A 24996-nucleotide genomic window follows, 5' to 3' on the forward strand; every position below is an offset into this window, starting at 1 on the left:
GAGTCTCTCTCCTTCCCCGGCTCGCAGACCTGCCCAGCTCCACCGTGCTGCAGCCCCCTCGGGGACAGGGAACTTGCAGCCGGGCAGGCAGCCACTGTGCTGTGATGGGGGGCAGGGGTGGCAGCGAGGTGCTCGGCCCACATCGCCCACACACTGCCCATGCACAGAGCAGCACAGCTCAGCCCTGAGCTCAGCGACGTGGGGCCACGGCCCATCTGGGGGGGGTCCCTGCCCCCCTGCTGTTATGCAGCACTGGGGTGGGATGCAGCCCCATACCCCCGTGGGGATGCCCACGGCCGTGGCGGTAAGTGCCGCCCAGCCTTGGCTGCCTGGTCCCTGCTGAGGGGTGGCAGCTCATCCCCGCTGCCCGCGGGGGGCCGGCATGGCTCCCCCCCCGGTGGCCAAGGGATGAACCAGCCAGGAGGGAGCTCTGCTCTCTCGGGCTGCTCTCTGGGAGCCCGGACACCGACACTGCAGGACCGAGTCCCTTATCACAGGACACCTGGCTCCATCACCGTGCCGATGCCTGAGCACCCTCAGCTTGCCTCCAGGACAGCCCAGGTGACAGGGAAAAAGTGAAGAAGCAGCAACCCAGCATGTTAACGATAAACAGACAACAGTGCTCATAACACGAAGAAATCACCGGGGCCCCGAGCTCGGCAAGGCATGCAGTGCCAGCCCCATGGTGGTTATTTGCTCGGCGGTGGAGCCTCACGGGGCGGCCTCTCTGCCTGCACCGCCACGCAGGGCTCACAAAGGGCTTTTCATTCCCAGGCAGAACAACGCCTCGCTGTTCCGCGCTGCCCACTTGCCCGCAGCCCCAGTCCCCGCCGTCCAGGAGAGGAGGAGCACCCAGATTTTTTTCCTTCAAATTCTCCCCTCAAAAGGATTAGGGGTGTCTGGCAGCGTGTTCCCCCAAAGCCTCCTCTTCAAACAGCAGCATCCCTGAGCAGAGGCAGCACAGCAGGATGCCAGGAGTGTGGCTGCAGCAGGGTATGACGGATGAATGCTTTTTAGAACATGCCCCATGAGAGCATCTGGGAATTCTCACTTTGCTCTGCTGTAAAGGTTTTCTTTGCCAGTCTACAGCTGGAAAAATCACAGACTTAAAAATAAGAGGTGACTGAATTATTTTAGCTCGTTTTGTCCATTGGGCAGAGCCGCAGTGGCTGTGGAAGGCAGATGCAGACAGCTGCCGGGTGGGCGGCTGGGGGGCAGGGGGATGCTCTGCCCCTTGCCAGCACCTACCAGTCAAGGCTGGACCTACTTCCACAGCGGGGACCTGCTCCCAGGCTCCCCAGCACCTCCCGGCATCTCCCAGCTCCCTCCTGCCTGCGGGGGCAAGCCAGGGGACTCTGGCACCAGCTTGTGTAAAAAAAAACCTTCAAAAACCACGAGTTGCACTAAAATCTGGACACAGGCAGAGCAGCGGTGACACCAGCACGGGGACAGGGAGGCGCTTTAGGCTTTTCATGAAGAAGCCAAGGGATGTGCAGCCCCCAGGCTCCTCCCGTGCTGCAGGGGAGAGGGCACCCCAGGGGACACCTGCAGCAATGGCCCTGCACGAGGGGGCCTGCAGCTCCTGCAGCTCCTGCAACTCCTGCAACTCCTGCAGCCCCTGCAGCCCCTGCAGCCCTTGGCCAGTGGCAGCCCCGAGGGAACAAGCAGGGCGGCTGCCAAGGCAGCTCATGATCTGGCTGGCACGTCTCTTGCCTCCTACCCCACGCCCTTCTCCCAGTGTCTGTGAGCCCTCGGAGCACCCTGCTCGCCACCCTGGGTGCTGGTGCCATGGGGAGCTCCCATGGGTGCTCGCTGCAGGGTTGGGGTGTGCTGGGTGGCTGTGTGGGCACCGGCACGGGGACGCGGGGGACAGCGGAGGTGGGCGATGACATGCGGAGCTGGTACGGCGCGTGAGCTGGCATCTGTATGTAGGAGACGGGGAGCGAGGCGATGGTAAAGGGAGTGGGAGTCTGAATGTATTCTGGGGAAGCTTTAAAGCTGTGCCATTAGTGGGGTCCAGGCGGCGCAGGCAGGGGACGGGCTCATGCCCTCCTGTGCTTGGACGGTGCCCATGGGGTTGGGGGATGCGCCCCAAGGCTGGGCAGCATCCCTCGTTGCTGTGCCACATGCCTCGCTGCCGTGCCACATCCCTTGCTGCTGCGCCACATCCCTCGCTGCCGTGCCACATCCCCTGCCACCGTGCCACATCCCTTGCTACCGTGCTACATCCCCTGCCACCGTGCCACATCCCTCACTGCTGTGCCACATCCCCTGCCACCGTGCCACATCCCTTGCTACCGTGCTACATCCCCTGCCACCGTGCCACATCCCTCACTGCTGTGCCACATCCCTTGCTGCCGTGCCACATCCCTTGCTGCTGCGCCACATCCCTCGCTGCCGTGCCACATCCCCTGCCACCGTGCCACATCCCTTGCTACCGTGCTACATCCCCTGCCACCGTGCCACATCCCTCACTGCTGTGCCACATCCCTTGCTGCCGTGCCACATCCCTTGCTGCTGCGCCACATCCCTCGCTGCCGTGCCACATGCCCTGCCACCGTGCCACATCCCTCGCTGCCGTGCTACATCCCCTGCCACCGTGCCACGTTCCTCACTGCTGTGCCACATCCCTTGCTGCCGTGCCACATCCCTCACTGCTGTGCCACATCCCTCGCTGCTGTGCCACATCCCCTGCCACCGTGCCACATCCCTCACTGCTGTGCCACATCCCTCGCTCCCGTGTGCCATATCCCCTGCCACCATGCAGCCCCGGAGAGCTCCACTGCTATATTTACTCCGCAGCCCAAGAACAAGGCGCAAATGCCAGAGCAGCTTCCCCGCTGATTAGCATATATGCAAAGAGCACTAACGAACCTCACCACCACACACAAAGCTCCAGAGGCTTCTGCGAACAATGGCAGCCAGAGACCTGGGGGTGTTTGGTGGGCGGCAGGTGGGGACATCCCCAGCTTGGCTCTGGGGCCCGACTGAGCAGTGCCAGAGCTGGCGGCAGAGTGGGAAAGGCCCTGGAGCAAGGCTGGTGGAAGGGAAATGGGGGGGAAAGGGGGCTATCCCTCCAATTCCCACCCCTTGCTTCTGCTTCTACTCCTTGGGGTTTTGATCTTTAATTTCTTTTTGCTGTTATCAGCAGCCCACTCAGGCTCCCTGTAGAGGAGCAGGCACAGAAGTGTGGAGGGATCCCAGGGGATGGGGTGCTGGGGGGGCCTGGGACCCCCGCAGCCCCTCTTCCCCCTGGCTGGCGAGGGAGCTGCACTGCTCCTGGGCAGTGGGGGCTCCAGCTCCTCTCCGCACACCCAGTGACATTCAGCCTCACTTCCCCCGGCACCGAAGTGTTTCTTTACCTGGCATCACTCAGGCTGGAGGGATTTACATTTTAAAGGATTTTTTTAAATGGATTTGGATAGATTTTTTTTTATTTTTTTTTTTTGGCTTTTGTCACTTTGAATGTTTGTGGAGAGGAAATAATAAACGGAAACCACACAAGGCAAAGCTTCATGTAACTAATTTGTGTTCATGCAAATGTGTTGGGGATGGAAGTCCAGGTTCAGACACGCAACACCTGACCCTCGCCGTAAGGCTTGGGGTGAGTGCTGGTGGTGGAGGTGCATGAGCACCCTGCAGTCCCACTGCCCGGGCCCTGGGCCCCTCTCCCACCCCCAGCATGTCCCCACCTCTCTGGTCCATGGTGGCACAGCCACTCTGCTCCTGGGCAGCACTGCTGTCTGCCCTCCACCTCGACCCGGTGCTGGCGATGGCACAGGCTCCTGGTCACCATGGAGACCCGGGAGGAGGATTTTGAACCATCTTAGAGAATTTCTGCTCCCCCCCAGCCATGCACAGCCTGTTTTATTGCTGGACTGCAGCTTCGTGCTGCCCGACCCCACGCAGGGGCTGCAGAGCCGACTGCATGACCCCACATGCGGCCGTGTGCCCGTCCCTGTCCCCAGCCTCCTCCAAGGTCAGCCCTGATGGAGGTCACTGGGAACTCTGCTGCGGGCGGCAGCGTGGAGCCCACCACAGCCACAGGCAGCCTGGGGATGGCAGCCCCTTGCTGAGATGCAGGTGTGGGCTCTGGAAATGGGCTAAACCCACTGCCCAGCCCCACAGCGGGGCTGCAAGCCCAGCCAACAGGGCAGATCCCTGCGGGCTTTGTCACTCCTCCCCTGGGGACACTGCAGTCCCTTACCAGGACTTCTGTCTGGGTGTGTGCCCGTCCCCCATGCCGGCGGTGGTGGAGTGGGTTGGGGGGCACCTGCCATCCTTGTGCTGTGGGACCACCGCGCACCTTGGGGCAGGCACCACCCCCGGGCCGAGCAGAGGGCGCACAGGACCCCCCTGACCTGAGGCCATCGCTGGCAACGGGGTCGCTGCCCCAGGGCCCCCCCTCTCCTCCCCAACCTGTGTTACTCCATCGTCTCCCACAACTGCCCACAGCGGCTGATCCCGCTGCTGCCAGCAAGACCCCCAGGAGCAGGTTTTGCTCCAGGAACAGTTTCCATCGCTCACTGCTGGGTTTCTCGGCTTTTGGAGGGTATTGGACCTCGCCTGGAAGCAGCCAGGAATGGGAGCAGCAGGACCCGCGGGCGCCGAGGGGCTTCAGCTGCACCTCGCTGGCCGTGCCGCCGGCAGAGCAGAGGTGTGAGGGCAAAGGAGCTCGCTGGGGCACCGGCACCGGCCGGAGCAAGGGCTCGGTGGAAGGGGAATGCTAATCAAGTTCTATGCTGGCAGCAGCCAGGATGCTGCACAATAAATAGCCATTTTAATTACCGCACAATATTTACAAGATTGCTTCCTCATTTGGGAAATTAAAACAAATGCTCCATCAAAATGATCAACATTGTACAGAGAAGCACAGGGCTGATAAAGAAATACATTGGCTGCTAATGAAGGAGTAATTGGCACCTCGGCGCTGGCCGGGCTTCCTCTTCTCTGCAACGGCGGCGCCAAGGGCGGCCAAGGGCCCCCCCGGCCCGACAGCGCGGGGGGGCAGCGGGGCCGCCCGGGGGTCCCACCCCGCTCCCAGCCCCCAAGCTGCCGCCCCGGCTGGGGGTCCCCGCCTGCCGCAGAACGGCCCGAGAGCTGGGGACCCCCGGGCTGCGGCCGGGGGGCAGGGGGGAGCAGGCAGACCCCCGGCTCTGCTGCCTGAGCCGCTGCCGTGGCTAACGCGGGGCCGAGGGGAGGGGGCTGCCCCGGGCCCCGCCGAGCATCCCCCGGTGCAGCCGGGGGGAAATGTCCCTGGGGCGGGGGGTGGCCTCTAAGTACCGAACCCCGCCGCCCCTCCCCTCCCCCCGCTCCTTTCCCCTTTTCTGCCTTTTTTTTCTTTTCTTTTTCCTTTTCTCTCTCTCTCTCTCTCTCTTTTTTTTTTTTCCCCAGCGCTGCCGTTGCCATGAGAACGGTGACATCCCGAGCCGCGGAGCTGCCGGGGGTGCGGGGACACCCGCGTCTGCCAGGGCTGCCCCGGGCACTGGGGTCCCCGCCAGCGCTCCCTCGGCAAGCGGCAGTGGAGCCGGGGGTGGTGGGGTCCCCTCCCCCTTCCACTTCCTCTTCCCCTTCCCCTCCCCATTCCCATCTCCATCCCCATCCCCTTCCCTGTCCCCATCCCTTTCTCCTTCCCTTCCCCTTCTCCTTCCTCATCCCCTTCCCCTTCCTCTTTCCCACCCTCATCCCAGTCCCCCATCCACATACCCTTCTTCCCTGTCCTAGTCCCTATCCCCATCCCACTCCCTATCCCCTTCCCCTTCTCTGTTCCCATCCCACTCTCTTTCTCCTTCTCTTCTCCTTCTCCTTCTCCTTCTCTTCTCCTTCTCCTTCTCCTTCTCCTTCTCCTTCTCCTTCTCCTTCTCCTTCTCCTTCCTTGTTCTCTTCCCCTTCCCTGTTCCCATCCCAGTCCCTATTCCCTTCCCCTCCCCCTTCCCCTTGCCTTTCCCCGCACCTGCTAGCAGTCTGGTCCAGCTTACACCCATCGCTCACAAACACCATGAGCAGTGATGCTGCCCTGGCCGAGGCAGGGCACGCTGCCTGCATGGGCAGGGGGCTTGGGGGGCTGGCAGGGGCACCCCACAGGCACTGTCATTGCTGGGATGTGCCAGAAATAGGTCAGGCGGAAGGTTTCCAAGGACATTTGAAAAAGCAGCGGGATTTAATTATGTTCAGATACCTGCTGACAGTCCAGCAAGCCGTTTCAGGGGAGGAGATTCCACCTTGATGGAAGCGGGGAGGGAAGATGGCAGGGTGGCCCTTCACGCACCGAATGCTCCGTCACAGACCAGCTCACAGCACCCTGATGGCCACAGTCCACGTGGAGCTGGGAGTGCTGAGCATTTCACCTTCCACTTGTTCCCAGAGCAGGTGGCCTGGAGCAGGGAGATGCCTGGGAAAGCCCAGGTGAGGTCTCGGGGGCTGTCCTCAGGCCCCAGTGCTGCCCTGGGGTGCAGAAGCAGCTGGATTTGGGGGGGATGGACGTTGGGAAGAGGAATACAGAGGGAGAGCTGGGGAATGCGGCTGGCTCAGGGACTGGCGGAGCACAGACCCTCCTCCTGTGTCGCAGCAAACCGCGAGTGCTCAGGGCTGGGAGCAGTGAGTGGGTTTGCCAAGGCCTGGCATCCACACACAGAAACAAGGGGAAAATCCCCCTGGAGACTGGAGCTTCTGTGGGGCTCTGTGCCCCCTGGACCTGTGGCTCATGGGTCTCCATGGCCCTGCCAGCAGCCCATGGCAGGGTCAAGCACTGTGGAGCCGACATCCATCACTCCCTGCCGCAGAACTCCCAGCTCTGCGAGGGCAGGAAGGAGCTGGAGGAGCCGCAGTCGGTAGGGAAAAGCCAGAAAATAATTTACAGCTTCTTCCAGATGGCAGCCGGTATGATCTGGCTAACAAACACAGATAAGCAAGCGTAAGGGAAGGATAAATAAACCTTGCAGCTCACGGAGTAAAACAACCTGCTGTGATTTACAGCAGAAAAACCCCACTCGGCCAGTGCCGAGCTCGCTCCCCTGCCCGGCGCTAGGGCTGCTGGTGAGAGCTGCTGGGGCAGGACCCTGGCACCCAGGGGACACACCAGGCACCCACACCCCTCCGCCTGCCGCCCCCGGGGATGCCCTTGGGGTGAACCAAACCCAAGAGCAGCTGAGGCACTCCAAAACCAAACCCAAGTCATTTAGTGAGAGAGGAGTGAAAACCTCATGCAAATGTTTTCCATTCAAAAATTCTTTTGATTTCTAAATTAGTAACAGCAAGTCTTTCTGGGGGATTTTTTTTTCTTTTTTTTGGGGGGTGTGTGTTGAAACTTTTTCAAATACTTCTGGAAATTCATCAACAGGGATGTTGTTCTCTGCTTTCAATTTATCTTTTCATTGCTTTTTGTCCCCAGCTTTGACTGACTTCAAACGCTTGTGGTCTGGGTAGTACCATGAGGTCCCACGATGCTCCCCACCATGCAGAGCAGACCAGCTTGCCTGCAGCTCTGGTGCTGGAGTTTCAAAGCCATCACAAACAGCAGCTTGCCTGTCTGTACTAGCACTGCTGGACCAGGCTGGAGAGGAGTAACCCAGCTGCAGAGAGGTGATGCTGCAGCTGAAGATGGCAGCAATAAGTCAGTGGTAAAGCTGCGGACAGGCTCCCGGGGTCCCCACTCCTCCGAGGGAAGGTGAGGTGCCCCGGCCGTGGCTATTGCAGCCCATTAGGGATACTCCAGTAACAAACCTGTGCATAAGGATTCACAGCACAGCAGATGTGTGACCTGGGGTGGGCTCAGCCAGGCCTGGGGAAGGGGCTGGTGGCACCAGAGCAGTGCCATCCACAGCTTCCACCAGTAGCAGTGTTGAGTGGTGGCAGGTGTCCACACGGTAGGCTTTTGAGGGTGAGGCTGCTGAGAAGGTAGAAACAAGAGAGCGCCATGGATGGGGAAGGAGGGAAACCCATGTCTCCAGCTGCAGAGCCTCTGTGAGCATCCCCTGCACCTCTCCTCTGCCAGCTCTGCCACAGTACCCAGGCACGCTCCCTCCAGCTATGGGGTAGAGGAAGGGTGGCCGATGGGATGTAGGGGGACAGGGATGCAGGACCCTGGCATGCCTGGCCCGCAGCTCTCACCTGCATGCTCGCCTTCAAGCTGGAATCATCTCCAGTGGAAAAGAACACGAGATAAAAGTGGTGAGAAAAGGCAGCCCCCACCCTGTGCTAATGGGCGATCTATGCTTTATCCCAGGCTTGGTTTTGCTGGGAAATGACCGGATCAGCTGGAGAGATGGTGGCCCAGGAGCAGAGCTGCTGGGTGAAAGGGAGCAGAGTATGAGCACAATGTTTCAGCGGTACAAGCCAAATGGAGCAAACAGTCAGGGAAAAGTCGCCCGATTTTCCGTGAAGCATCTGTGAAAGGATTTACTTGCTGAGGGCATGCCAGCAGCGGTGCCAGGGTAAGCTGGGAGTGGAGAAAGGCCAATGCCATCATAGGAACATCTATCTGAGGATTTCCATCTCCCAGGATTCAAGGCACCCAGGTGACAGCATTCCTGAAGAAACAGGCTCCAGAGCATCCCCAGCGCATCCCTGCAGCTGGGCCCATCTGGGCTCTGTGGGTTTGTGGGCTCAGGGCAGGACCGGCTGGGTGTGGAGCAGCAGAGTGTGGCTGTAAGGGAAGAGGTTAATGGCTCAGCTGTGAGGAAAACCCTCTGAGGCAAAGCTTAATGAAGAAGTCATTGTGCACCGGGATCAGCCCCGCGCCTGCAACTGAGCCTCATTGTTATTTAAATGGAGCTCCTTGCCGGGCTGGATGAATAACTTCATGATCAGATGATTTTTCTGAGCGATGTGATGAGCCATGTACATAAAACCAGCCATACTTTATGAGAAGGAGCGCTGCAGAGAAATCTAGCTCCTGGGGGATAGCAGGTGGAGTTTGCCATGGCACAAGCAGAGTCATTTTGCATTTCAGAAGAAGCAGGAGCTGCAGCCCCTGTCGGAGAGATGGGAAAGGCTGGCAGGGGCCTCCGGGCACTGGCACCCGTGGGTGTGCTGCACCTTGCTTCCCCACTGCTCTGCCTCCAGAGCTGGGCTTGGTCCCTGGACAAGACTGATCCTAAGGAAGGGAAAGGGGTGAACAGCTGCCAGGCCGGGAGCGTGCCAGGCACCCTGGGGTGCACACGCAGGTTCAGGGACTGCATCAGTGCAGCTGGATGGGAAAGTCACCGTGCATCAGCTCAAGCCCATCGCTTACAGCTTGGTCTTGTTGCTGTTCAGTTTGGGTCCTGCTTTTATAACTCAGAAGAAATATGTAATGCTGTCCTTAACTCTGAATGCTGTTGCCTGGCTGTCCTGAGCCTGGACGTCCCCTTTGCACACTGGTGAGACAAGCGGAGCTGGCAGTGCCACTCCGGCTCCTGCCACCAGGCTGGATTCACCTGTGTGCCAACCCGCTTGGCAGGCAGCGGGAACTCCCACCGGTTTGGATCAATAGCAAGAAGTAAGGGCCACTTCCTATCTTAGAGTCATAGGACATGAAAGCCACGTATTGATCAAAAGGGTTTGGAAACAAGCAGCAAAACCCCAAGGATTTTACCACTAACTTTGTTTAACCAACTGTACAGGAAGGCGGTTTGATGTGTACCATTTCTGGGTACATGAAACAGAATTAATTTGTTCTCCCTGAAAGCCAGCAGACAGGAATATAAAACATTTAAATAGCCTAACCATGTTTGTGATGTGCCGAAGCATGCAAATAGCCGATGTGTGACTGCACTCTCCATGCATTGCAGGTTTGGAGCACGCGTGTTCTGCAGCTTTTTGGCAGATTTGACGCCTGTGCCCCTTGCCAGAGCAAGCAGAGGGTGTATCGCTGTGGGGCAGCAAACAGCACAGGCTCTTCATCTCATTTATTCATCTGCAGAGTGCTTTGCCTTGAGGAGGGATGGAAGAAACCTCGGGGAGTCTGAAAAACAGCAGTGCATTTGCACAAGCCCTGACCACCAGGCACTGCAAGCTTGCATGCTGAGCCGGGAACTGGCTTGCTTCTCTGGCTCTGCCCCGCTGCTCCTCACAGCCTGGCAGCTCCCCACTGGGCACTGCACCCCAGGCCATCCTCACTTGCTCTTGGATGCCTAGGAGTCCCGGGCAAAGGAGCACAGAGCCTGGAATGAGGGCACAAGCTCTGCTTCTGCAGGAAATAGTGCTCTCTGGTGTGACGGGGAGATGCTGTCCTGCCTGCTCTGTGTGGAGCGGACGGGCTTGGGGTGGATGGAGCCCTGTTTAACTACGGCTTTTTATTGCAGTCCCTTCACTTGCTTGTGCCCTGCTGCCCCAGGGTGGAGGGTCAGCGTGTGCCAGCTCTCTGCCAGCTGGGTAACCTGTGCTCTGGGGACCATGAGGGACAGCACTTCGTTGCTTTCTTTGCCCAGGTCTCCTCTTTTCTGCCCAACATGCCTGGGTGTCTCTGCGCCCTGTGCTTGAAACCTTCCCTGGGTGAGCAGAGGCTCTCTGCAGGGCTGCGGCTGGCCAGAGCACACTGTGTCCTCAGCAGCCCCACCACCATGGGCAGTGGTCCCTGTGCCCTCGGCCACAGCCCTGTTTGATTCCCCTCCAGCACATCGACGCAGAGCCAGAGCAGCCAGCAGCTCGGCATCGGCCCCGCCAGACCAAAACAAGGCTGCTGAAAAACTTGGGTGGAGGTAAATGAAAGGATTGCTTTCACATCTAAGACTGGAGCAGCGGATGTTCCAGCCGAGCATCGCAGTGCTCCCAGTGCTCTCCTTCCCGGTGCTCTCCTGCCGCTGGCCACCCGTGCCATTTATGTAATGCTCAGGCACTAACGTTTGGGCTGCTTTTTTTTTTTTTTTTCACACAGCGGCTGGCTGCGAAGGATGCTCTTGCCTCTGGTGGGTGGGTAACTAGGTCTCTCCTCACATGAACGCAGCTTCTCTATTCCTCGCTCCATCCTCTCTGCACGGAGGACGTGAAACATGCAAAAACTGTGAAAGCAGCAAGGGAAAAACCAGCACTGCTGACGTTGCCCCATTGCGGGGGGGGGCCTGTCCATTACCCCCTCCATCCCCAGTGTGCCTGCACAGCCCAGGGCAGACCCCCCTCCCCAGCGGGTGACCAGTGGGGCCAGTGCTGCCCAGAGCAGCAGCACCTCCTGCGGCGGCTGAGCCCCACGGGCCCTTTGCCCCATGCTGGTTCCTACAGCCGCGCTGCCCTCCAGGTACCGCCTGGGCAGCTGCTGCCCGGAGCCTGAAGGATTGTCTGCTGTGAGCAACAAGCAGTTTTTCTGAAGTTTGGTGGGACCAGGGGTTTCCTCCAAAAAAAAAAAAAAAAAAGAAATGTGTGTGTGTATCTGCCCCTTCCTGGCAAGAACATTTCGGGTGAAAGCTTTTACAACTTTACGTATATCTCCTGGGCTCTAAGGAGCAGTGCTGCTGCCTCAGCGTGCACCCCCAAGCACTGGGAGACCCTCCCAAACCCCCACCCACCTGCACCCAGCCTGCTGCCCCTCTCAGCTTTACCTGCGCTCAGGCGCAGCCTCCCAACGCCTCCACGAGCTCTGCAGCGCTGCAAGGGGGCATGGAGAGATGCGGAGCCTGGGAGCCAGAGTGAAGACTTGCTGCTCGCGGAGCTGCCTGGCTGCACCCACAGGGAGGGTGCAGTGGGTCCCTGCCCCAGGCTCCCCTGTCTCTGCCCCAGTGTACCCATCCCTGCCCCAGTGTCCCCTGTCCAGGCCGCAGGGTCCCCTGGCCCTGCCCTGGCCCTCTTGGCAAGCTGGTGGGGCAAGACAGCATCCGCAAACGGAGGCGGAGGCCGCTGAGCACTGCTGAGACACCTTTATATTTAATTAGACTTTGACTCTTCCTCCACCTGTTTCCTGTGGCGGATTTAGGTCCCTGAGAAACAAATGCTGAAAAAAGAGAAAAATCTGTTCTCCAGCTTCTTTGAATTTTTTAGAGAAAGCCAATGTGGGCACCAAGGGAGCAGCATCCCCACATCGATGCAAGGCTGGAGGCTGCAGCATGCTTGCCAGGAGCTTGCCTGCTCTCCCACGCAAGCTGCTGCTTCGGGACGGCAGCTCCGGCATGGTCCCGACCACGGCAGCAGTGTTAGGGGCTCCTGCACATGTGCAGGCAAAGCTTGCTTGGGAAATGGAGAGAACGTACCTTGTCTTTTGGGTTTCTGCCTCTTTGCTGGCCTCGGGGGCTGGCTCTCCCCACCGGTGCAGTGATGCTGCAGGGCTGGAGTCGGCCGGCACCGCAGGCACATTGCAGCATGCTTGGTGCAACGCACCGGGTTGTGCGATTGAGGTGGGCTTCTGACCTGAACCCCTGCAATTTGTTAGTTGTGGTTTGGGATTTTTGTTGGAAAGGGCTTGTTGGGCGTGTCTCCTGCAGCCCCAAGCCTGCAGCCTCGCACCAGGCGCTCTGCTCACACATTTCCCGCAGCGAGCAGCAGCCCTGCGGCGCTCTCAGTGCTTTCCCTTCCACAGAGCAGCTCCTCGGTTGCCTGTGGGAGGATGAGGTCCCTTCCTGAGGATGTGAATCATGTCTCTATGGGAGCCTGCTCCTGCACCTGTTGTCTCTGCATCTCCTGTGGCTGCGGGGCTGCTCTCCCACCCCACAGCAGTGGAGGAAGGCTGCAGAGCCGGGGGGTAAAGGCGAGCCAGGATTTTCCAGCGCTGTGCTCCATGGAGGTACGCTGCAGCTGCAGGCAAGGAAAGGAGAGCCCATTTGCCCGTATCACTGGTTGGGTTGCGTTGGGTTGCGGTGCCCTGGTCTGTCTGATGGCAGGAGCTGATGGAGGGGAAGACGTGGTACAAAACCGGCACTTTTACGGAAGCAGGAATGAACCGGGCTGGTTTCCCCTCTGGTCCATGCACTGTGCTCCCCTGAGAGCACCGGTTCCAAGTTGTTTGTGCGTTAGTCCTCTCGTCGCACCTGTGGGGATTTTACTTGCATTATTAAATACAACCATTTCCTTAGAGGAAGGAGCTGCTGGGATGTTCAGCCTGACATTTCAGAGTGCTGAGGGGATCTGAATACCCAGCTCCCATGAAAATCAGCATGGTCTTGAAAATCCTTCATTCAGCATGACATGACTCTGAGTGTGCTAAATAATGAAAGTGGTAAAATAAGGGAAAAAGAAAACAAGCTCCCAAGAGCAGGAACTGTACCTGGGTTTTGTACTTCTTGGCCCAGCAGAGTGAAGAAAGCTTGTGCACGAACACTAACATGATCATCAATACTTATAGCGCAGAGTTAAAGACATATTCTCAGTGGTTTCTGCTGCTGCTGGGTTTCATATGCAGCAGCTATGCGGGCTGTGTTTGGAAAATGGGTACATACGGTAAAAGAACAGCAGAGAAGAAACAGGCAAAGCTCAGAGTTTACAATTAAACCGAGAAGAATTCAGCCTGGCACGGTTACATGTTAAGTGCAGCATGCACTTATGGTAATATACCGCTTTCCTTCGTGAAAGTACACAGGAAAGGAATCAAAATGACCTGTTATTATTTTCATTATTGCTCTCATTCTTTTGCTTGCAGGAGTTACTTCTGTGGCGAAGATTTCTATATGCAAACCAGTGGTGAATAGGGCCTCGCTCCCAAAGCAGAAGACACCCCGCAGCACAGGCTGGCGCGGTGACGGGGAGAAAAAGCACCACCTTGGCCTCCGCTCACTCCAGCATGCCACGGGAGGGCTCCGCAAGGTTTCCCTTCATTTCCTTCTGACACAAGCACAGCACGAGGAGGGATCCCTGCAATTTATTGCTCCTTCTTAGCATTGAAATCACATGGCACTGGGGCTTAGTAACGAGCCTGTTTATGGAAAGGCGACATCAGCAGGACAGGTCAGCTACAGTTTATTATTGTAATGAACCTTTTAAAGCAGCTGCCTAATAACAGCTCTGGGCCTATTTCTGGTAAGCCTCCCGGGTGTTTAATTCTATAGAGCCAGAGGGGCGTTCTTCAGAGAAAGAGCCTGTAGGATGGAGGGCTGGATCCCAGTGGAGCAGGGACGGTCTAGGGCCACAGAAGGAATACGATCACATGGCTGCAGAGCCAGAATTAAATCCCACAAATGAGAATTTAGAAAGACTTGTTCACAGAAATATTTTCATGATTACATTTCAGTTAAAGTTGCCTCCTGTTTTCATTTGGATTTTCATTTCCTCAGCTCCCAGGCCAGGGATGATGCAGCACCAGGCTGGCACAGGGACGTCGGAGGAGGAGGATGCTGACAGATCTGATTTTCAATGGTTGTGAATGCCAGCAGGTAGCAAGAAAGGTGAATGGTAAATGTGGTTTGAAAACTCCTCCGTGCAGCTCAGCTGAGGTGTTTTCAGTGGGCTGGGTAAAAGAAGGTCGTTATTTGAACTGTAAGTTTTAAAAAAAACATTCTGAGAGGACTGCTGAGCTGGTCGGCTTTGCATCCCTTGTGCAGGTGAGCCGGGACCTGCCCAGGCTGCTGGTGGCCCCTGAGCCACTGCCACACCCAGCGCCCAGCCAGGCTGGGGTTCACACACCCCCTGCATCTCCCCTCTGAGCTTACTGCTCCTGCTGCTGACTTGTGTTGTGCAGAAAATCAGGGTAGAGCAGCATCATTCTGGCCTTAACAGCGGGAAGCGTTGGGCTCCTGGGGGAATGTGGGGGAAACGCCGTTCCCACCGCCAGCCCTGCAGCAGGCATATGCCGTGCGGTGCAGCTGCCCCCCCGCTGACGGGAAGGCAGGGTTACCCGCTTCTGGGCTTTTCTTACTGTTACGATTACCGCCAGCACTATTCAATCACTGTTATTACTTAACCCCCTCTGCTGACCCCTGCTCGCCCCCCCCCCACTGCCTGTTTGGGGGCCACGGGAGAGGATGGTGCCCCTGCCACGGCGCTGAGCCGCTGCCGGTCACCCCGTGTGCCCTGGGCTCGCGTGGGCCGCCGGCCGGGTTCTCCCCGCGGGGCCGGGGCAGCATCGCCGAGGGGATGCAGATGATACATGCAAATGAGTGTGTGGGCGGGGCCTCTTCTGACCCCGCCCACTGTGCCCTAGGGAGCGCCCCCCGCCCCACAGAGCGGGGCGTTATGCAAATCAGCATGCGGAGGGGCGGGGCGACAGCCGAGCGGCGCGAGCGGGGGGCGGGGCTCGCCATGCCGAGCAGCGGCGGGGGCGGGGCTCGCCATGCAGATGAGGGCGGGGCGGAGGCGTTATGTAGATGAGGGGCGGGGCGGTGCCCGGGTGTGTGTCGGTGCTTTTCGCCAGCTGCAGCCAGAGGTACCGAGCGCAGCCGAGCCCGGCTCCAGCTGCAGCGGACGGGCCGAGCCGAGCCGGCGGCCGCCAGCCCCAGCAGAGCATGGCTGAGCCGCCGCCGGCGCCGGGCCCTGAGGGCGAGGAGGGCCCGGTGCGCTTCGCCCGCAAAGGCGCCCTGCGGCAGAAGAACGTGCACGAGGTGAAGAACCACAAGTTCACGGCGCGGTTCTTCAAGCAGCCCACCTTCTGCAGCCACTGCACCGACTTCATCTGGTGAGCGACCTCTCCCGGGGCCCCCGCCCGGCGGGGTCCTTCCCGGACCCCCCCTCAGCTTCTCCCCGGATGCACCCAGCCGGCCACTGCCCGCTCCCCCGGCCATTCCCCCCCCTCATTAGACCCCCCCCCCCCGGTCCCCCCAGCCGGCCGCTGCCCGCTCCCCCGGATACCTCCCCCCGTCCCCCCCCCCCCCCCCCCAGGCCCCACGGGTCCCCCCAGCCAGTCGCTGCCCGCTCTCCCGGACACCCCTCCCCTCCCCCCCCCCCGGAGATCCCCCCGGAGATCCCCCCGTGCCCCCCCAGCCGGACGCCACCCCCCCGCCCCGGCACCCCCCCCCCCCAGTCGGCCGCTGCCCGCTCCCCCGGGCCCCCCCAGTGGGCAGGGAGGCTGCGGGGCCCGGCCGGTCTCACACCGCCTCTCTCTCCGCAGGGGCTTCGGCAAGCAGGGCTTCCAATGTCAAGGTGAGTGTGGCGCCGCCGGGGGGCTCGGGGAGGGGGGAGCAGGCGCTGTCCCCCACCCCCGGGGCCGGTCCCGGCCGCGGAGCATCGCTGGGGGGCGGCGGGCAGCACCCCCGGGAGCCGCCGTGCCCAGGCCAGGGAAGCAGCTTAGTCATTTTTTTAATCAACCGAGCAACTGGTCGGTGCTTTTAAGCCGGTGGGTTTCGTTACCGGAGATAAGCGCCCAGGACTTCACATAAATCCCCCCAAAAAGGCAGAGGGAAGTTTATTGTTTTTAATGTCGTTAACACAAACCCCCGTGTTTTAACGGCAAAAGGGCCGCGGGGGGGGTGGGGTGGCGGCTGGCGCTGTCACTGTGCAACCTGGAGCAACTTGAGTGGCTTAGTTGGGCTGCCAGGGGGAGAACTGAGGCTTTACAACAATATGTTGCAATAACTTCAGGGTTACTACGACCAGAATTCCTTGTTCTGACAGTGCCGGGATTCTGGCTGTCCCCTCAGGAAATTAGGATGAATTAACTGGCCTGTAGCCGGTCGCTTGGTGCTCTTGTAGTTAGCCTAACTGTGGGTCGCACGTGCTGGCAGCTAACCTAGCTAACCCTGGTCAGGGTCTGGGCTTGGCATTCAAACGAGCCTGGTGCTTGCAGTTGCTGGTGGTGAAATTTTGCTCTTGTGAGTACTGGAGGCAGAGTTTTATTTTGGTAAGTGGCTGAATCCCAAGTTGAGGTATTTTGCATGAAAATAAAACAGCTGTTACAGCTCTAATATCTCAAGAACAGCTCATCTTGGCCGCTTTCATCCGTATCTGAAGCAGAAAGCAGACCCCACTGGGCTGTGGTGTGGCGCAGAACCAAACCCCGAGGTGCTGTGGTGGGTCCAAGTCTCTGACGGCAGCTCTGTGTGTGCTGCGGCTGCAGGCAGGGGGGCTCTGCCTTGGGTGCTCTCAGGAGCATCTCTGCAGATACTCGCAGGAGCAGTGTAAGTCTAGCCCAATCTAAGTGGTGCTGATACTCATTCTTAATACTTGCTTTAGGAGTATAACCTGCAAATACCAAAAGCATCTCCCTGCTGCCTCCTAAACACCTACCTAAAGGCCTGGGCTGCTGTCGGCAAGCAGAGGAAAGCAGATGTGGAGACTAAAATGTGTCCTAGTGGTGTTACTCAAGGTCACAGCTTCCCCTGGTACTGGAGGTTTCATACATGGGCAGCTGAGTTTCATTACTTAGGGGAGTTTTGTGCAGCTTCTATCTCTTAGTGTGAGTCTTCCCTGGGTTACCTAATTGTTAATTCTCTGACTTTCCTTATGGTGCAGGCAGCATCATACCAGTCGTATTGGTGCAAACACAACACCCTGAAATTTGAAGTGTGCCAGAAAAGCTAGGGAGACTCGTGCTGGCAGAGCAGGGTTTTTCCTGTCTCATTTCTAGTGCTTTGCTCAGTTCCACCGATAGCATTCAGTGTCAGATAACTGGAGTCATTTCAAGTCTGTCTTCCAGCTGTTAGGAGCTATTGTCCAAATCTGTAACTGTGCCCTTTTCTCAAGGTTTACCCTCAGATGTTTTTAACCAGACATTTATAAACTCAGTCTTCGGTGTGAGATCAGTAAATGGGACCTATGAGGGTGGTCTCAGACTTGCTGACGCATAGCAGTTGGCCCCCAAAAGGAGTGACCTTCCCCATGGCAGTAGATATTCAACAGTGCAGCCCTGTCCTGTGGGTCTTGGACCAGGAGCCCTTTCAAGGCTGCAGTAACACCAGTAAGATCGCCAGCAGGACACTCTGCTCAGTGATGTCTCCAAAGGCGTGTGACTGATCTGTAACAGACCCTTAAAAAAACAGTTTCTGGGTTATTCTGGTATTACAGACATGAAAACTGCATTACTGTATAGCAGCAGGAGATTTTGCAGGCTGTGGTATGTGGAACAGACCAATCTTTACCCCAGATACTTTCCTAAAATTGATTATCTTCTGTGGATTTTCACATGCATCCCCTTCTCCGAGGTTCCGAGGCCCCCAGGTGAAAGCGCTCTGGTTAGCAAGGTAGACCACGGGTGTGATCCTCATTACAGCAAAAGCATCCTGCAGTCGGGTGCCCCATGACAGAAGGCATGTTGTGTCTCCGTGCAGAACGCTTCCAGGTTGGGAAGTCGAGCACGAGCTAGAAGTTGCTGTTGCCTGCCATCTGCTTTGAAATCACAGCTACCCCGGCAGTTTCCAGGAGGGAGAGCGGTGGTTCTGCAGTGGGAGGATGAATTTGGAGTGCCAGGGCTGGCATCGCACGCTGCTCCTGCCCCCGGAGTGGGTCAAGCTATTGCTCCAGAGCTGTTGTAGTGCCGGGTGGTGCCGGGCACCACTCCTGTGGGTGAGAAGCACTAGACTTTAGGTTTGTGCCCCGCAGGTTGTGCTGCCGTTGCTGCTGAACTTGGTAAATGTTTACATGGAAGGACAAAAACCTCAGGGCTAGCTTTTGTTTAGTGGTTCTTTTTCTTCAGCCCTACAGGGCTTGCAGTAAGCTTTGGTTGTTAAGTGTTCAGCTCTCCCTTTATTGAATGCAGCTTTAACTCAACTTTTAACAACTTCCGCAACTATTTTATCCCGTTGGTCAGTGGGATGGCTGGAAATGTAGCTAAGGCACATGCCAGTTGTTTCTGAGCAGTTTCCTACGGCCATGCTTGTTTCAAGTAGGTTTTTGCCAGTGCCCTGATTTCTTTCTAGGGCATTTGCAATAATTAGATTGTTAATTAGCTCATTACTTGTGACTTTTGGCAGGAAGTTAGCAGAAACTGAGTCTTTGTAGCTTGAAATACTAATGGATACCGCAAATGCCACTTGATTGCCTGCTAATCTGCTTCTTATCCTTGTATACAATCTCCTCCTTATCCTTGTGTGCATCTTAAGACTTCCTGGGCTTAATGTCTGTCTTCAGAGCCAGAAAGCATTTCTGTGCTGGGCAGCAGGAGGTCTATTCGCAGGCGGTCCTGAGGAGCAGGACTGGTTCTTGCAGTTTAACAAAAAATATCAATATATTGTGGGTGTTGGAAGACAGAAGTGCTGTGGATGTGCCTGGAGCTGCCAGAAAGACGAACTCTTCCTGGGGGAAACTGGTTGTGCACTAATCATGTATCAGCCTGAGGTGCAGAGGGGGCTTTCTGACTCTGTTAACAAACGATCTGTTGTAGCTGAAAGGTATGTGAGCTCTCATGTGAACTCATAAATAACAAAGGGAGAGGGATGTATGTGTTCTCCCCTTCCTGGGTTTCAAGATCCACCTGTCTGATACCATTACCAAGGAATTCATGAGGAGGGAGAGAGAGTTGCATCTCGTTATCTCCAGGCTGTCTCAGTGAAGGAACGACCTGTGGCAAAGTCACAGCCGATGGCTTTGCTGTCTTCATTCTCCTAACTTAGGAAGTGCTTTCAGGGTGGTAAAGGGAACTGGTTTGAAAGCTGTCGAGAGTGAAGTTCTTGGTCCTGTTCTCAGAATGTGCTGCTTCTGGGAACTGACAGCCTTTCTTCATCTTCTGTGCTCGTGTTCACTCCTTGGCATCCTTGGGTATCTTTCTCCTGTTGTCCAAGCAGCTCTTGGTCCCTCTGCAGATGAGGGTGCCAGCTGCATTGGACGGGTTTTTTTTTTTTGGGGGGGGGGCACCTCACTGAGAGCTGGGGTTGTTTAACCTGGAGTTGCTGTCGTGGCAGCTGAGCTGGGCTTCCACCCTAGGAACTTTGGAAGAGGTGTTCACGTAGAGGTGAAGAGCCATGTAACGTGATTCTCACTTAGAAGCAAAAAATAACCTGCATCTGTTACTGCTTTCACGTGTACAAGGTAGAAAAGCTCTTGGAAAGAGGCATCTTGATTCCTGAAGAGAAGGTGGGGGGGTGGGGTGGGGAGCAAAGGAGGAAAGGCAGGCATAATTTAGTAATGGATGCTTAGATCTCATGCAGTAACTTCTCTGGGGAGAATGTTTCCTCCTTCTCCCTGGTTATGACTCAGTAAGCAAAGATACTCTTCAGATTTAATTTTGTTCCAGACTTCATCCCAACCATAATTCCTCCTTCCAGGTTTCCTTCTCCCCATCCTCCAAACCCAGTGCTCTTTTGTTTTGTGTTTTCACAGTTCAACGTTTGATACCAAAACTAAGCAGCTGGAAAGCGTCACACAGGCCTTACCTTTGAAGCAAGTATTTCTGTCTTGCTATCTGCCTTCAAAACCCACCCTTCCTTCCCCCCTGCTGCCCTCCAGACGGAAGCGAAACCCAGAGCAGCTCTGGCCTCAACTGCAGCTCCTGCTGCTGCTGCGAGTTTTGGTTTGTCGCCATTAACTTCACGCAGGCATTCAGCGTATGCTTTTATTGACTGTATTAAGCAAGTGAGAAACAAAAGCAAAACAAACTCCAATCATTGAGTTGCCTCAAACCCAGTAATTTCGTGTCAACATATTACGCACACTGGAGAAATGTTAGTGTTCAAATAGACTAATTAAAAATGTTACTGCAATTACTTTTTGCAACACAAATGATGCTAATTATATAATGCTGCAGAAATTGGAAACATAATTTTGGAGGGCTTTTTGTGAGCTGTGCAGCGGTAATACAATTCTCTGTACTGTAGTGGTGGAGCCCTGGGCGCAGGAGCCCCAGTGCTCCGGGTGCCGCGGCAGCACCCGGGGGCAGGTACAGACGGAAAGGAGAAGTCTGGCCGGTCCCCTGTGCTGCACCAGGTGGTCTGTGGTTCTGCAGAACTGTGACTACAAACAGGGTTGACGGGGAAAACGGGAAGATGTGCCCCTTTGTGTTTCGGTCAAAGGATCGAGTCTCCTTCAAGGACTAGTTTTAAAGTCTGTCGCTGGAGCTGGTTTCCCTAATCCTGCTCTTCCCTGCACTAGATACCTGGGCTCAGGAGCACAGCTGGGGAAGGAGAGCTGTTTTGGAAGGAAATCTGGACCTGCAGAAGCCTCATGCAGCGCAGGGTCGGTGGCTATCAGGTTCAGCAGGGATCACTTGATACGTTGAGCCCCATTAGTGTCTCCTTACAGTGCAGAAGGGTTCCTTTGAGTTTCTTAGTGGAAGTGGTTTCTCTTTTCCCTCCCCCTTTGCAGTTAGCATGGTAGATTTTTCTTTCTTATCTCTTGAGATAGCTGTCATCCTAAAATTATCTCAGACTTCGGTAAGGAGGTGATCAGTTTCCTTCCTGGGGTGTCTGTCGCGGACCAGTGCCAGCAATAGGAAGCTGGGCAGAGAGTCTTGGAGCTGGCACTGGGGGGAGGTTTGGGCACCTTGGGGGTGCAGGAAGGTTTCTGTCACATCTAGCTGGTGTCTGTCAGCTGTGACTCTGCTGCAGAGTTTAAGCCACCGCAGTATACAAGCTTCTGCTATGATTATTCTCTGGGTATTGGGTCTTCCAGGGGAATTTAATGTCAGGGCTGTCTCTAAGGAGACTTCTCAGCCAACAGTACAGGCGTTTCTGTATGTCTGTTAGCTCACGTGCATGTGACTCTACAAATTCCTACAGCACGTGGGCTCCTGGAAAGGTGTGTAGAGCATCCTTGCAGTAAGTTGTGGGTAGATGCTCACCTGTCTCACCACCAGCAGAAGATACTGGGGCTGCAAAACAGAACAAGACCTTGAGGGTTTGATACCTGGTGTGAAACAGGAGGTGGGATTGAATGTCCTCTCCAAACACAGTGTGAATTCTGTTAACTGATGGGGTTTTATCTAGAAACTCAAGCCAGAGTAGTTGCACAAGCCCTTCTGGTGCGCTGCTGGCCTCCCAGCCAGCAAGCATGGCTCCTTGTTTTTCTGTCTGCATCTGAAAAGGCAAAAATCTAAAAATGCCTGAGATGCTTGTCAATGCCATGGAGCCCCCCATCGGATTTATCAGCAAATAAGTTGCGTGATCACAGTGACTAAGAAATTAACTTCTAGCTGTGCCCATAATTTAGTTCAGGGCAGAACTGTTTGGAACTGTACAATCAGAAGTGTTGTCCCCTGGTCTGAATCGAATGTGTGTGGTAAAGAGAAGGGATGCTTATAATGGTGGGTGGGATGGGATTTTGCCCAGGAGAAATGTTTGGGTGGGTTTTTCCTGCAGGAGCCAGCTGTGCAGAGGATTAGTGCTGTACATTAACGCAAACAGAGCTACGGACCTGCGAGAGTCCGACCGTGGGCTGGTCACCTTTTTATGCACGTGGTAAGGCTCCAGCATAAAGGACAGCACAGAGCAGTGGTGGAGGGTGTTTGTGGTGCTGTGTGATTAATTCCTCTAGCATGGCTTTATGAATCATTATTCTGAAAGTCCGTAAATTGGAGCCATTTAGAAAAGGTGAATAACAAGCTCCCTGTAGGAGAGGGGTAACTGTAGGTCTTCTGGGTAGCCTGTTCCTTGCGTTCTTCAAGGGCTGCAACCCAAGACAGGTTGCTGAGAGCAAGCCCTATGAAAAGGCAGTAGAAACAAAATCAGAAAAGCAGGAGTCCTTGTGCAGTGATCCCAGGTGCAGCCTCGGGTTTCATTGTCGTGCTTTGGTGTCGCCTTGTGTGTTGCTGGCACAAATAATACCCTTTGCTCTGCTAATGGCTGTTGTGCATGCTGTCCCTGATCGCTGGGCAAGGGGAAGAGGGAGCAGAGCATGCAGAAAGATCCAGAGACCCTCCAGGCATTTCAAATGATGCTGTAGGAAACAGTCTGGCCAAGGACTTGCTCATCCTCTGTGTTGGCATTGTCCTGTACCTCAGGTTTTAGCAGAAACTCCTACTGGAGCCAGAGCTGCTGCGCTCCTCAGAGCAGGACCCCTGTGAGGGCTCCCTGGAGTGGGGCATTGTGCTCAAATCTTGTACCTAAACAGGGGCATGGGGTTGGGGTATCTGGACCTGAGTGCGGTAGGAAACGAGGGCTGTCCCTTGGGGTTCACAGTCACTTGGGAGAGGACAGCTGCAGGCTGCTGCTTCCCTGCTCTGAGACAAACCGTGCCAGCCAGCCGGAGCTGGGCTGCTGCTGGTGGCACCGTGCCTTGGCCGGGAGCAAGGTGGGGAGGCAGTGGTGCTGGCAGGGATGTGACATGGATGCAGCAAATGCTGTCGTTCCTCCAGACAGTGACCCAACAGATGAAGGCAGAAATCACTCCAGAGCTTTTCAGCCCTGTCAGGGCTAGTGTTAAGCACAGGGGCTATTGCCCCAGCAGGGAAGGGGCTGCTGCTGGGAGACACTTGACCCTGGCTGGCCCTGTCCTGCCAGCCTGGAGCAGCCATCACAGAGAAGTCAGTTTTTCCACAAAAGCCGCAGGAGGGGTGGGGGAGACGGGAAGAAAGCTCCAGTTGTGTGCTCTTTGGTAGCAGCCAAATGCTTCATATTAAGCAGAAGCAATTCACAGAAGTAGCTGTGCTGGCTGTAACTCTTCCCGGGAAGGCAGCGTTCCCAGCCACGAGTTGCTCTAGGTGAGAGTGGCACTCGATGCTGTGCAAGGGCAGAAGCAGCTGAGCGCTTGCTCGGTTTACTGGGATGGTAAGGATTTCTGCAGGCACCACGTGGAGAGTAGCTGTGGGGTCTCCCCCAGGGGGTTTCTCTGTTTCCCCCTTGCTGTGTCTCATCCCAGGGAGCTGAGGGCTGCAGGGCAGCAAATGGCTTCAACTGTGGGGAGCTACAGCTGCAGCTTCCAGGGGTGGCTGCCGAGGGAAATGGGGAGCTGAGCTGGGGGAGCTGCCTCCACGGTGGACCCCAAGTGTTTGCTGCCCTGCATGTGGCCATGGCTTGGCTCAAACAGGCGAAGGGATGGCTCTGGCTGTTCCCCCATTTGGAGGTTGCTTGTTTGGCTTTTCTCTCTTCAGCTCTGGTTGGCCCCGGTGCTGTGCCCAGAGAGATGGCTGGAAGCCACTGCCTCCTGTAACACCTTCTGCCCTGTGAGAAGTAATTCTGCTGGTTTGTACCTGGTGAGGTGGACGGGGGTGGGGAAAAAAAACCCTCTTCGCTTCCTCAGGGAGTGGTAGGAACTGGGGATGCCCAGTGCTGTGCTGTGCTGGGGCGGGCGCGTGGCCCTGGTGGGCTGCAGGGGCTGGTGTGGGCTGTGGACTGAGAGGGGGATCTCGACGCTCATGACTGTTCTGTGTTAGCTGTGCTCTCTGCTCTGATTACCTTAATATGTGAGTGATTTATCTGTCCTGTTCTTAGACCAGCCTCCCTTGGAAAAATAAAATTAAAATGTTTTCCTTATGAGTAGGCCACCTGAATTCTGTATAATTAGAACAATAACTTGCAAGCAGCACTCCTTCCTTGCCAGTTCAGGATTATTTAATTGTTCATTGATACGGGAGGAAGCATGACAAGTCCTTACAAAGTCCCGCTTTATGCAGCAAGTCAGCCCTCACCATCACTTCCGACAGCTCATCGTGGTTCCCAGCAGAAGGAAATGCATTTTGTGAAACACAACAGCGCTGCTCCTGCAGCACCACCGTGCCGATGAAACTGCACGCTGCCACTGCTGTGCAGCCCAGCATCTGCTGGCAGCCACGGGCATTGTCTGCTGGCTGCATGCTGGTCTGGAGCGCGTAAACTGCTCCAGGACGGTGCCCTGGCAGCCCTGTCATCTGTGCTTTAATGCTTGTTGTAAACTGGAATAGGACTCATCATTACCTGCCTGCTAAGAGGTTAGTGGAAGCGGGTTAGTTTCTCGTCTTGTTTACACAGTGCCTCTTGCTTTGGCAGCTGTCCAAGGCTGGGCAGACCTGGGCTGTGGCAATCGTTGCTCTGCACTTAGGTGCTGATAAATGCTGTTTAGATGAAGATGTAATTCTTTCCAGTGCCGCTTCTCCGGCACGCCTGGGTTGCCTGCGCAGCGTATCTGTTGGCATGTCTCAGCTGAGAGGGTGATGCTGTCAGGCTGATGGGGATGGCGTGCGTGGTCAGAAACCAGGCAAGCTGGCTGGCCAAGTCTTTGTGGCTCGCGGTTGACCTGAGGCATAATTGTGGCTTTGCTCAAGCTGTTTGCTTTTGAGGGATTTGGGCTGCCTTCCTCAGCTGTTTTGAGCTGTCCTGCTCTTCC

General features: G+C 56.4%; 1 protein-coding gene across 2 annotated transcripts in view; it reads left to right on the plus strand.

Annotated features, from left to right (window-relative positions):
- Positions 1 to 15214: 15214 nt before the first annotated feature.
- The window catches only part of PRKCB (protein kinase C beta), a 129399-nt gene continuing 119617 nt past the window's right edge, over positions 15215 to 24996 (plus strand). Inside the window, exons 1-2 of one of the 2 annotated variants that reach the window (XM_055804309.1) lie at positions 15215 to 15508; positions 15941 to 15972. In XM_055804309.1, coding sequence (XP_055660284.1) covers positions 15339 to 15508; positions 15941 to 15972 — 202 coding nt within the window. In that variant the 5' untranslated portion in view covers positions 15215 to 15338. The remainder of the gene's footprint in view (positions 15509 to 15940; positions 15973 to 24996) is intronic. The other variant, XM_055804308.1, reaches the window with a different exon arrangement.

Source organism: Falco peregrinus, chromosome 5 (assembly GCF_023634155.1).
Source record: "Falco peregrinus isolate bFalPer1 chromosome 5, bFalPer1.pri, whole genome shotgun sequence".
In the NCBI taxonomy this organism is placed as follows: Eukaryota; Metazoa; Chordata; class Aves; order Falconiformes; family Falconidae; genus Falco; species Falco peregrinus.